Raw genomic sequence first — 14,012 nt, 5'->3', positions numbered from 1 at the left:
TGTTGTTGTGTTCGGCTCGGGCTCTGGTCGGTGCTCGGTTCTGCTCGGTTCTGCTCGGTTCGGACCCAGTGTTTGTGCTCGGACAGACGGGGCTCAGGATGGCGGCGCCCGGTGTGACTCGCCCCGGAGGAGGCGGAGGAGGAGGCGGAGGCAGCGCGGGGAGCAGCCCGACCCTGGCCGCGGGGAGAGGCCTGGAGGCCGGACACGGGACCGGACTGGGCCCCGAGCTCGACTTCAGGTCAGAGCCGAATAGACCCGGTTTAGACCCGGTTTAGACCCGGTTTAGACCTGGTTTAGTCCAGGTTTGGTCCAGGTTTAGACCTGGTTTGGTCCAGGTTTAGACCTGGTTTGGTCCAGGTTTAGACCTGGTTTAGTCCTGGTTTGGTCCAGGTTTAGTCCTGGTTTGGTCCTGGTTTGGTCCTGGTTTAGTACTGGTTTAGTCCTGGTTTGGTCCTGGTTTGGTCCAGGTTTAGTCCTGGTTTAGTCCTGGTTTGGTCCTGGTTTGGTCCAGGTTTAGTCCTGGTTTGGTCCAGGTTTAGTCCTGGTTTGGTCCAGGTTTAGTCCTGGTTTAGTCCTGGTTTAGTCCTGGTTTGGTCCTGGTTTGGTCCTGGTTTCGTCCAGGTTTAGTCCTGGTTTAGACCTGGTTTAGTCCTGGTTTAGTCCTGGTTTAGTCCTGGTTTAGTCCTGGTTTGGTCCTGGTTTGGTCCAGGTTTAGTCCTGGTTTAGTCCTGGTTTGGTCCAGGTTTGGTCCTGGTTTGGTCCAGGTTTGGTCCTGGTTTGGTCCTGGTTTAGACCTGGTTTGGTCCAGGTTTAGTCCTGGTTTGGTCCAGGTTTGGTCCTGGTTTGGTCCAGGTTTAGTCCTGGTTTGGTCCAGGTTTGGTCCTGGTTTGGTCCAGGTTTGGTCCTGGTTTGGTCCAGGTTTAGTCCTGGTTTGGTCCAGGTTTAGTCCTGGTTTGGTCCAGGTTTGGTCCTGGTTTGGTCCTGGTTTAGACCTGGTTTAGTCCTGGTTTAGTCCTGGTTTAGTCCTGGTTTAGTCCTGGTTTGGTCCTGGTTTGGTCCAGGTTTAGTCCTGGTTTAGTCCTGGTTTGGTCCAGGTTTAGTCCTGGTTTGGTCCAGGTTTAGTCCTGGTTTGGTCCAGGTTTAGTCCTGGTTTAGTCCTGGTTTGGTCCAGGTTTAGTCCTGGTTTGGTCCAGGTTTAGTCCTGGTTTGGTCCTGGTTTAGACCTGGTTTGGTCCTGGTTCAGTCCTGGTCCGGTCCTGGTTCAGTCCTGGTCCAGTCCTGGTCCAGTCCTGGTTCAGTCCTGGTCCAGTCCTGGTCCAGTCCTGGTCCAGTCCTGGTTCAGTCCTGGTCCAGTCCTGGTCCAGTCCTGGTCCAGTCCTGGTCCAGTCCTGGTCCAGTCCTGGTCCAGTCCTGGTCCAGTCCTGGTTCAGTTCTGGTGTGTCTCAGGTCTGGGGCTCGGATGGAGGAGCTGAGTCGTCTCATTGTGGAGCTGAGTAAACACGAGCAGAGAGAATACGACGACCAGCGAGCGCTGGAGATCCACACGGCCAAGGACTTCATCTTCTCTATGCTCGGTGAGTCCCTGGTCCGGTCCGGTCCGGTCCTGGTCTGGTAATCTAGAGATCTGTCTGGAGTTCTATTCAAACCCTCCTTACAGTCAGCAGTACAAGCCTGTACGAGGCTCCGCCCACAGGCCTACATCACCCATGCTCCGCCCACAGGCCTACGTCACCCATGCTCCGCCCACAGGCCTACATCACCCATGCTCCGCCCACAGGCCTACACCACCCATGCTCCATGTTTGTTTATTGAAAAAAAATGATATATATTATTCAAGACACACGTTTGTTTTTCTGTTGCACAAAATGAACTGAGCATTAACATCAGTGTGTTCAAAGAATAAAACCAACACAATGTGTGAACAACAACAAATTACACACATTTTCACACAGACATGACCTTTTTAATTCCACACTGAAATTATTTTAATTTTTAACCTTATGTATTTCAACATACATTTTACATACATACATTTTATCACACACCCATCACCTCATGTCCATCAGACTAAAATAATAATAATCTTTACTGCAGTGTGACGTCTGACCGGGTCAGGACACGGCTTCACTTTGGCCCCTCTCATTTACACAGCAACGTCTGTTCCTTTTCTTCGTTTTTATGTCGTTTTATGTTTTTATGTCGTTCAAACGCCTCATTTAAGTTGGGCGGGTTCTTCAATAGACACATCAAAGGTGCATTTGTTGAATTGGGCCAACGTCTGGAGACGCTCAGTCGCTAATCATATGAGTCAGGGGCGTGTCTCGACCTCCGCCCCCGAGACCCACTCGCCGAACCCCCGAGACCGACTCGCCGAACCCCCGAGACCGACTCGCCAAACCCCCGAGACCGACTCGCCGAACCCTGAGACCGACTCGCCGAACCCTAGGGCTCGACCGAACCCTCAGGTTCAGAACCACTGCCATAAATAAACAAAAACATGATACAAACTGTGCACTATGACGTGACAAACCTGGTGTGATGTGCGAGACTCAGAAATGAAAGTGAAACAATAAAAGCAAACATAGCGACCTAAATATGTTACAGTTAATACCTCAGGAGTAAATACCTCCTCTTTAATACATTTGTCCTCCAGCGCCACCTTCTGCTTGTTTCCATGGAAATGTTTTTTATCTACAGTGAGACTAAAAATATTTATCCACCAACTGTTCAAGTTCTTCACTTAAAAAGACGAGACGCCTGTAATTTTCATCAGTTTCACTTCAACTATGAGACAGAAAGAATCCAGGATTTTAACATAATTTATTTCCAAATGATGTTGTAAAATAAGTATTTGGTCAATAACAGAAGTTCATCTCAGACTTTGTTACATTCTCTTTGTTGCAGTGACAGGTCGTTTTCTGTCTCCAGAGGTTTTCTCTGTTGCTGTAGTTTGGTCCGTTCCTCCTGCAGATCTCCTCTAGAGCAGTGATGTTTTGGGACAACATGGACTTTCAACTCCCTCCAAAGATTTTCTGTGGGGTTGAGATCTGGAGACTGGGCCACTCCAGGACCTTGAAATGCTTCTTACTCCTCTCCTTCGTTGCCCGGGCGATGTGTTTGGATCATTGTCACGCTGAAAGACCCAGACACGTTTCATCTTCAGTGTCCTCACTGATGGAAGGAGGTTTTCACTCAAAATCTCATGATACTTGGCCCTGTTCATTCTTTCCTTTACACGGATCAGTCGTCCTGGTCCATTTGCAGAAAAACAGCCCCAGAGCATGATGTTTCCACCCCCATGATTCACAGTAGGTCTGATGTTCTTTGGATGAAACTCTGCATTCTTTCTCAAACACGACAAGTTGAGTTTTTACTATAAAGTTCTATAATTTGGTTTGATCTGACTATGTGACATTGTCCCAATCCTCTTCTGGATCATCCAAATGCTTCTGTCAAACTTCAGACGGGCCTGGACATGTCCCGTCTTAATCAGGAGACACGTCTGGCACTGCAGGATTTGAGTCCCTGGTGGTGTAGTGTGTTACTGATGGTCCCTTTGTTACTTTGGTCCCAGTTCTCTGCAGGTCATTCACTCGGTCGTGTGGTTCTGGGGTTTTTGCTCTTTGTTCTTGTGTCATTTTGACCCCACGGGGTCAGATCTTGGTGGAGCCCCAGGTCTTGGTCTTGTTCCATTTTGTAATACTTGCTCCACAGTTGATTTGTTGACTCCAGCTCTTACCTGTTGCAGATTGAGTGTTCGGGGCCTGGTGTCTACAGTTTTGTTTGTGGTTCCTTTGCTCTTTGGTCTTGTCCATAGTGGAGTTTGAGTCTGACTGTTTGAGGTTGTGGACATGTGTCTTTTATACTGAGGACGAGTTCAAACAGGGGCCATTAATACAGGGAACGAGTGGAGGACAGAGGAGCCTCTGAAAGAAGAAGGGACAGGTCTGAGACACAGATCTTTTTTTATTTGTAGGTGACAAATATTTATTTTACTGAGGAATTTACCAATTAATCCATTATAAATCCTCCAGTGTGATTCCCTCGTTTCTTTCTGTTTCATAGTTGAAGTGAAACTGATGAAAATTACAGGCGTCTCGTCTTTTTAAGTGAAGAACTTGAACAGTTGGTGGATAAATAAATACTTTTTACCCCACTGTAATAGTCCAGTGTTCCAATGTCTGTTTTTGTCTCTTTCCATAGAGTCTCACCACAGAATGTTCCACATTGTGGCTTTAAGGCCTGGTGCTGCCTGTGGTTTAATCCCTGAGATAATCCCAGATTGAAACATTCAGGTGCATCAAGCCCCGGTTCACTTTTATTTAATCATAATGTGCTCAGCATTTGACCCGGACTACAGGCGGTTTAGTCCTGGTTTAGATCTGGTTTAGTCCTGGTTTAGTCCTGGTTTAGTCCTGGTTTAGTCCTGGTTTAGACCTGGTTTAGACCTGGTTTAGACCTGGTTTAGTCCTGGTTTAGTCCTGGTTTAGTCCTGGTTTAGACCTGGTTTAGACCTGGTTTAGACCTGGTTTAGTCCTGGTTTAGACCTGGTTTAGACCTGGTTTAGTCCTGGTTTAGTCCTGGTTTAGACCTGGTTTAGACCTGGTTTAGACCTGGTTTAGACCTGGTTTAGTCCTGGTTTAGACCTGGTTTAGACCTGGTTTAGACCTGGTTTAGTCCTGGTTTAGTCCTGGTTTAGACCTGGTTTAGACCTGGTTTAGACCTGGTTTAGTCCTGGTTTAGTCCTGGTTTAGTCCTGGTTCAGTCCTGGTTTAGTCCTGGTTTAGTCCTGGTTTAGACACAGATGAATTATTAAGAACATGAGGTCATGTTTTTCTTGTGTATCTGACGTCAGGATTCAGACGAATCAAAATCATCAAAGATTCATCACAGTCAAATCAACTGAACAGACGCCCTCCCCGTGTGTGTCAGATGCCCTCCCTGTGTGTGTCAGATGCCCTCCCTGTGTGTGTCAGATGCCCTCCCTGTGTGTGTCAGATGCCCTCCCCGTGTGTGTCAGATGCCCTCCCTGTGTGTGTCAGATGCCCTCCCCGTGTGTCAGATGTTAACCAAAATTTTAAAGCCCAAATGTCTCAGCCTGACGCCGCCTCGGGTGTGTGTGTAGTGTGCTGTGTGTGTGCTGTGTGTGTGCTGTGTGTGTGGTGTGTGTGTGTGGTGTGTGTGTAGTGTGTGTGGTGTGTGTTTAGTGTGTGTAGTGTGTGTTTAGTGTGTGTATCTTTGTGTTGTTGCTTTGACTCTGTCTTATCTGATCTTCAGTTCTGGAGCAGAATAAATTAACAGTGAGATGGATCAGTATTGACACACACAACACACACATACACAACACACACACAACACACACATACACAACACACACACAACACACACATACACAACACATACACAACACACACACAACACACACATACACAACACACACACAACACACACAACACACACACAACACACACATACACAACACACACATACACAACATACACAACACACACACAACACACACATACACAACACACACATACACAACATACACAACACACACACAACACACACATACACAACACACACATACACAACACACACACAACACACACAACACACACACAACACACACATACACAACACACACATACACAACACACACAACACACACATACACAACACACACATACACAACATACACAACACACACACAACACACACATACACAACACACACACAACACATACACAACACACACACAACACACACATACACAACACACACACAACACACACAACACACACACAACACACACATACACAACACACACATACACAACATACACAACACACACACAACACACACATACACAACACACACATACACAACACACACACACACATACACAACACACACATACACAACACACACACAACACACACAACACACACATACACAACACACACATACACAACACACACACAACATACACAACACACACACAACACACACAACACACACATACACAACACACATACACAACACACACATACACAACACACACACAACACACACTTACACAACACACACATACACAACACACACACAACACACACATACACAACACACACATACACAACACACACTTACACAACACACACATACACAACACACACACAACACACACATACACAACACACACTTACACAACACACACACAACACACACATACACAACACACACATACACAACACACACTTACACAACACACACATACACAACACACACACATACACAACACACACACACACAACACACACATACACAACACACACAACACACACATATACAACACACACATACACAACACATACACAACACACACATACACAACACACACAACACACACATACACAACACACACATACATACACAACACACACATACACAACACACACATACACAACACACACATACACAACACACACATACACAACACACACACAACACACACATACACAACACACACATACATACACAACACACACATATACAACACACACATACACAACACACACACAACACACACACACACAACACACACATACACAACACACACATACATACACAACACACACAACACACACATATACAACACACACATACATACACAACACACACAACACACACACGTACACAACACACACACGTACACAACACACACACAACACATACACACACAACACACACATACACACACACTACACACAACACATACACACATATACAACACATACACAATACACACACAAAACACAACACACACACACACACTCTGGGGCCTCCTCACACACACCGGGGCCTCCTCACTCACACACACACACACCCCGGCCTCCTCACTCACACACACACACACACTGGGGCCTCCTCACACACACACACACACACACCCACCGGGGCCTCCTCACTCACACACACACACACCGGGGCCTCCTCACACACACACACACACCGGGGCCTCCTCACTCACACACACACACACCGGGGCCTCCTCACACACACACACACACACACCGGGGCCTCCTCACACACACACACACACACACCGGGGCCTCCTCACACACACCAGGACGAGGCTGGAGTGTTTCTTCACTGTAAAGCTTCACTCTGTCCTTTTTCTTAAACATTAAAGTGGCACTATGTCACTTTTCTCTTAGTGTTGTCATGTTTCAAACTCGTTGATACTAAGGAGCCGATCTGATACTCGATACCGATTCTGATACCACAGTGAGACACTCTTTAGACGACAGAATGAGTCAGACTCTCCACTGGAAAAGTTCCGTAGTGCTCTTTAAAGCATCAGGCCTTCCTCAGCGGCGTCACGTGACATCACCATGACGACCGCTGGCCTCTTTATAAACTCCCAGAGGACGGACTCTAAATGGCTGCAGTTTGTGGCTTTTATTTATACTCGTCCTGTTTTCTGCTCGTGATGTTTTATTTTTAAAAACGTCAGAGTCAAATCTGTGAAACATTGGAGTAAATAAAAGTCCATGGACTAAATTCACTCTGCAAACTTCCTACAACTTTGGGAACGAGGGGAATTCTCTGGATTTTAGAGAATCTGGTCTGACTCTGGAGCATTTGACACTGACCAATCACAGCGCAGCAGTGTGATGTGGGCGGAGCCGCCGCTGAACAAATCAAAACAAACGTGGATTTAATTATAGTTAGATTTGATTTGTTCTGCTGCTGTGAGGCTTCGACCAATCAGAGTCCAGTATTTGTTTTAAACGTTCCAATCAGTGTTGAGGCGTTTCCCCTGAATGCCCCGCCCCCTCGCCGCTCTGCCGAGTCTGACCCGTGTCCTCCGTGTGTTTCAGGGATGGTGCAGAAGCTGGACCAGAAGCTGCCCGTGGCTAACGAGTACCTGCTGCTGTCGGGCGGAGTGAGGGAGGGCGTGGTGGACCTGGACCTCGATGACCTCACCGTTTACGCCCGCGGCGCGGACTACGACATGGACTTCACGCTCCTGGTGCCCGCGCTCAAACTGCACGACCGGAACCAGCCCGTGACCCTGGACATGCGGCACTCGGCGCTCGGGCACTCGTGGCTCTCGCTGCGGCTCTTCGACGAAGGAACCATCTCCAAGTGGAAGGACTGTTGTACCGTCGTCGACCACATGAGCGGCGCCACAAACTACTTCTTCTCCCCGACGCTGGTGTCGGACTGGTTCCACGGCGCCATCGCGGCGGTGCTGTCGGAGGTGCAGAAGAAGCCTCAGAGGGGCGTCCCGAGGGTGGAGCGGGTGGAGCGCAGCGGGACCCTGATCTCCGTGATCCTGGGCGTGGGCAGCAGCCGTATGCTCTACGACATCGTGCCCGTGGTGTCCTTCAAAGGCTGGCCCGCCGTGGCGCAGTCCTGGCTCATGGAGAACCACTTCTGGGACGGGAAGATCACGGAGGAGGAGGTGATCAGCGGGTTCTACCTGGTCCCGGCGAGCTCGCACAAAGGACGCAAGGAGAACGAGTGGCGGCTGTCGTTCGCCCGCAGCGAGGTGCAGCTGAAGAAGTGCATCTCTCCGTCGCTCATGCAGGCGTACCAGGCCTGCAAAGCTCTGATCATCAAACTCCTGTCCCGCCCTAAAGCCGTCAGCCCGTACCACCTGCGCAGCGCCATGCTGTGGGCGTGCGACCGCCTGCCCGCCTCCTACCTGTGCCAGGACGATTGCGCCGCCCACTTCCTCTTGGGGCTGATCGAAGACCTGCAGCACTGCCTGGTGAACAAGACGTGTCCGAATTACTTCATCCCTCAGTGTAACATGTTCGAGCACCTGTCGGACGACGCCGCTCTGCTCCACGCTCGCCGCCTCAGCTCCGTGCGCTCCGACCCCGCCGAGCACCTGCGCACCGCCATCGAGCACGCCACCGCCATCGAGCACGCCAAGGCCGCCCACAGGCTGACGCTGGAACTGCAGTGGCGCGGCAGCTCCGCCTCCCTCCCGTCGCCGCAGTCGGACGCCGGCGGCGACTCTCAGCCCGACGACCGATTGGCCAAAAAGCTGCAGCAGCTCGTGACCGAAAACCCGGGAAAGTCAATCTCAGTGTTTATAAACCCCGACGACGTCACGCGGCCGCACTTTCGCATCGACGACAAGTTCTTCTGAAACTCAAACTCAACTCTTTCCTCTGAAGCCCCCGAGTCCCGAGTCCCGAGTCCCGAGTCCCGAGCCCCGAGTCCCAAGTCCCGAGTCCCGAGCCCCGAGTCCCACAAAACTCACACGAGCTGAAGTCATGAAACTCAGAGCTCAGTCTGGAGCTTAAGTATTACATCATCACACTCATGTTTCACACACACACACCTGGAGTTGTGTTTTGTTTCTCACAGGTTTAACGCACAAACCTGCAGATTTATAACTGAAAACACTCTGTTCCACCTTGTGATGTCATCATGTGATACAGGAAGTGCTCCATTGTGTTTTTAAACTCCTTCACTAGAATCATCTGGATCATTTAAACTCTGGAGATGTCTCTTATCTCGACTGAACTAAAGGTAAAAGGAGCTGAGTTTAAAAACACAGTGGAGCACTTCCTGTATCACCACTTGATGACATCACAAGGTGGAACGTCGCATTTTGATCTTTGGAGGTGTAACAGACTAATAATAAAGTGTGACTCAAACATGTGTGAATGAAATAAAACTCAGCTCCAGTGTTTGAGGACGTTAGGACATGGGGCAGGGGTCAGTGTTTGACCTTTAATGTGGAAATGGGCAAAAGAAACGTCCATGTTTCAGTTTATAAGAATATTCTGAATTAAATGTTCATTTAAACGACAGACGTCTCAGATCTGGACTCTGAGTTCATCTGATTCAGCTCAAGTTATTTCCTCACCACAGAATCCTTCAAACAGAAGCCTTTACTGCAGTCTGTGACAGAGACGGGCTTTAGCTCACACAAATACTGTCAAAATACACACAGAAATACTGTCAAAATACTGTCAAAAGTACACACAGAAATACTGTCAAAAGTACACACAAATACTATCAAAAATACACACAAATACTATCAAAATACTGTCAAAAGTACACACAAAAATACTGTCAAAAGTACACACAAATAGTATCAAAATACTGTCAAAAGTGTGGTCTCATTCACATCCGACACACAGGGAGGGCATCCGACACACAGGGAGGGCATCTGACACACAGGGAGGGCATCTGACACACTTTCTGTGAGCTAAAGTCTCTGTTCTCTCTCTAAGACCCGCCCACAGAAGCCTTTACCCTCCAATCAGGCGCCAGACTCTGCCCAGAAACACATTTCTATTGGCTGCGTCGCCGTGACATCATCACTCTGCAGAACGGCTCTAGTTTTACCTGAGACGGGCGAGGCCCTCAGGGCCCTCAGGGCGAGGCCCTCAGGGCGAGGCCCTCAGGGCCCTCAGGCGGAGGTCTCTGTGTGTCACACACAGATGTGTGACCTGGTTTATGCTAAATGTTTCTGTAATCACTGGACCTACCCACATGAAACAGTCCTGGTTTAGTCCTGGTTTAGTCCTGGTTTAGTCCTGGTTTAGTCCTGGTTTAGTCCTGGTTTAGTCCTGGTTTAGTCCTGGAGCAATAACAAAGTCTCAAACTGGAGGCTCAGAGGCTCCACAACCCTCAGGACAAAAGTAGAGGACCTCGTCCTGCCTGAGGACCTCGTCCTGCCTGAGGACCTCGTCCTGCCTGAGGACCTCGTCCTGCCTGAGGACCTCGTCCTGCCTGAGGACCTCGTCCTGAGGGCCTCCCCCTGAGGACCTCGTCCTGCCTGAGGACCTCCTGCCTGAGGACCTCCTGCCTGAGGACCTCGTCCTGAGGACCTCGTCCTGAGGACCTCGTCCTGAGGACCTCGTCCTGAGGACCTCGTCCTGAGGCCCTCCTCTGTCTCAGGTGCAGCTGTTCTGCAGAGCTCTTTTCAGTCGTGTTGTACATAAACATGTGACTGGGCTGATGTCACATGTTTAAACTCATGTCTGATGTAAAATGAGCCGTCGTGTTCTGCTCTGAGTCTGGCTCTGAGTCTGGCTCTGAGTCTGGCTCTGAGCCGCACTTTGGCCTTGTCCTTTTTAACCCTTTTCTTGCCACAGAGGTGCGTTTGTGCGTTTTATGCGTGTTGTGTTCGTGTGCACAGTTTATTTTTGTATTTTCTGCTCTCACTGTGTGCCCTGTGTTACTGCTCGATGCCTTTAAAAACTGTAGAAAAACAGAAATCCAACTTCAGACCAAAGACGTCGGGTTTGACAGTCGAGTTTTTTAGATCTGACAAAAATACTTTGCTTCATTCCAGACTCTGACCTAATTTTTACGTCTTAAAAACATAAAAAAAAACGATGAGTTGATTTAAACAGTTTGGTCCAGAGTTACTCCTCTGACCTTCTGCATTCAGAGCATCCTGATTATTCTCCAGGATGAGTTTATAAGCTTTTCACAACTCACAGACCAGAGTTTTTCTGTCACGGTAAAGCTAAAAACTACTGGCATGCTAACCCGCCCTTCCTGATAACCAGGCAATAAAATGTTTTATAATTAGATGCAGACAAACCACAGACTATACATATCTCTGCACATAGCTAACCTGCTAGCATAAACTGTACATATATATATATAGACTGTATATATAAATGAACATAGCTAACCTGCTAGCCGCCGCCGTGTTCCAAACAGGAAGTGATCATCCATTTCACTTCCTGTGTTAAACTCCTCTCCTCTCTCTGTCTCTGTCCTTCAGACTCATTCTGGTCTTAAATGTTCGTATTAACCCTCTACATGATCCTGGGGTTTTTATTTCACTATTGTGTCTGTAAATCAAGATATGAACATTAATAACAGACAAATCAGGTCCTTCTTTCCCCGAGGTCGCTCCTGTTAGCGTTAGCAACAGGTTTGATTGACAGCGTTGCTAAGCGCCCGCTCCCTGTTAAACCAGCGGTGTGAACGGGAAGGGGTGTTACCTTCAACAGCCTCGCTCCTGATTGGCTCTCTGGTTGCTATGATACTCGCTCCAGATTAGCCGATATAACTGTTAGCCTCGAGGTTCAGGTGGAGCTGGGGCCGTGGGTGAATTAAAGTAAAAAAACAGATACACGGCCTTTAAATCTGCAGAGTCTGAGATCAGTTTAGGCTGAAGTACAAACGTCTGTTTAGTTACCGAGGCGTCCATTTTGAAGCTGGTTTAGTCGCAGAGGCGTCCATTTTGAAGTTGGGTTTCTGTTTTGGCAGATCAGGAGGAGCTGTGCGTCTGTAAACTGCTGTAAATATCTCAGTTCTTATTATGAAACGTGTTGATTTTGCACAGAATGTAAATGTCACTGACCGTGTTTGTGTCGCTCAAACGCCTGAGCACGAGGGAGGCGGAGTCAAACCTTCACAAAGACACAAAATGGCGGATAAACTCTGGAGAGAACAGTATATATAATAATGGTTAAAGTTTGGTTTGACTAATCGTGGTGCAGTGTTTTTGAGGCGCTGAGTTCCCACAGAAACTCAAAAAAACCCACAAAAACGCAAGATTTTTTACTGTAAAAACAAAGGTCCACTCGACTTTCAATGTCCCATAATGCACTGCTCTCTGATCTCTGGACTCATGTTTCCTCGTCACACACAGACCTGGAGTTGTTTTGTTTCATTCTCACATGTTTAACACACAAACCTGCAGATTTAGGCTGAGTTCTTCTCTCAAACTGAAAACACTCTGTTCCACCTTGTGATGTCATCGTGTGGTGATACAGGAAGTGCTCCACTGTGTTTTTAAACTCCACCTTCACTAGAATCATTTGGATCATTTCAGTCCTGGAGTTGCCACTTATCTCGACTGAACTAAAGGTAAAAGGAGCTGTTAACATAAAAAACTAACACTTGATGACATCACAAGGTGGAACAGAGCATTTTGAGCTTTGTAAATGTTACAGATTAATAATAAAGTGTGAGTCAAACATGTGAATGAAACAAAACCCAACTGCAGTGTTTGTGAGGACATTAGACGTGCAGCAGGGGTCAGTCTGTGTCTCAGGTGTGTGACAGTAAAACGGCCCCTCGTCCCGGTTTATACCACACTCCTGTGATTCTGTACTGAAGAAGTTGGCCTCCAGATGGCGCTGTCATCCTGCCTCCAGCGGTAGGAAAACGGTATCAAAACCTGTTTAAATCAGCTGAGCAGTCATGTCACAGCAGCATCGCGCGACCACCCTGCTAGTGGGGGTCCAGACCGGCCTGAGCCGCTTCGGGGCCACATTGAACAAAAGACGTTTACAGCAATTTGAACAAAAATAAAATAAATATTGGTACTTCGATGTCTGGACTGAGCGTAAACGTGTCACGTTTGTTTATCCTCTGCCCAGACGTGTCTCTGCCTCCTCCTGACCTCCTCCTGACCTCCTCTTGACCTCCTCCTGACCTCCTCCTGACCTCCTCTTGACCTCCTCCTGACCTCCTCCTGACCTCCTCTTGACCTCTCAAAGCACTGACCTTTTCAATGTTTACTTCTGTTTTGAGAGTTCTGAGGCTGCACTGAAGACCGACATCTGACCAGTGTGAGGTCAGAGGAGCAGAAGGACCTCAGTGTCAGACTGACATCTGACCAGTGTGAGGTCAGAGGAGCAGAGGGACCTCAGTGTCAGACTGACATCTGACCAGTGTGAGGTCAGAGGAGCAGAAGGACCTCAGTGCCAGACTGACATCTGACCAGTGTGAGGTCAGAGGAGCAGAAGGACCTCAGTGACATCTGACCAGTGTGAGGTCAGAGGAGCAGAAGGACCTCAGTGACATCTGACCAGTGTGAGGTCAGAGGAGCAGAAGGACCTCAGTGACATCTGACCAGTGTGAGGTCAGAGGAGCAGAAGGACCTCAGTGACATCTGACCAGTGTGAGGTCAGAGGAGCAGTAAAACGAGTGGATTCTGGACTTTGGCCGTTTTAAAATGTTTGTATTTTTCTGTTTTTGCTCCGGTGCATCCTGTTTAAATGTGAAATGAG

At 48.3% G+C, this 14,012-nt stretch overlaps 1 protein-coding gene across 1 annotated transcript; it reads left to right on the top strand.

Moving 5' to 3' along the window:
• Nucleotides 1–50: 50 nt before the first annotated feature.
• LOC117380694 (nucleotidyltransferase MB21D2) lies at nt 51–9,351 on the top strand. The gene is made up of 3 exons (XM_033977524.2): nt 51–238; nt 1,447–1,574; nt 7,884–9,351. The coding sequence occupies exons 1-3, from the start codon at nt 99–101 to the stop codon at nt 9,164–9,166; spliced, it is 1,551 nt and encodes a 516-aa protein (XP_033833415.1). The 5' UTR covers nt 51–98; the 3' UTR covers nt 9,167–9,351.
• Nucleotides 9,352–14,012: the final 4,661 nt, after the last annotated feature.

The sequence above is a fragment of the Periophthalmus magnuspinnatus genome, chromosome 13 (genome assembly GCF_009829125.3).
Source record: "Periophthalmus magnuspinnatus isolate fPerMag1 chromosome 13, fPerMag1.2.pri, whole genome shotgun sequence".
NCBI lineage: Eukaryota > Metazoa > Chordata > Actinopteri > Gobiiformes > Gobiidae > Periophthalmus > Periophthalmus magnuspinnatus.
The sequence above is the reverse complement of the archived record's forward strand: the minus strand, read 5'-3'. Positions and strand labels throughout refer to the sequence as shown.

Coding starts and splice junctions, on each gene's coding strand:
- LOC117380694 (XM_033977524.2), top strand. CDS start 99: ATGGCGGCGCCCGGTGTGACTCGCCCCGGAGGAGGCGGAGGAGGAGGC. Junction 239..1,446: donor GGCCCCGAGCTCGACTTCAG/GTCAGAGCCGAA, acceptor GGTGTGTCTCAG/GTCTGGGGCTCGGATGGAGG. Junction 1,575..7,883: donor CTTCATCTTCTCTATGCTCG/GTGAGTCCCTGG, acceptor CGTGTGTTTCAG/GGATGGTGCAGAAGCTGGAC.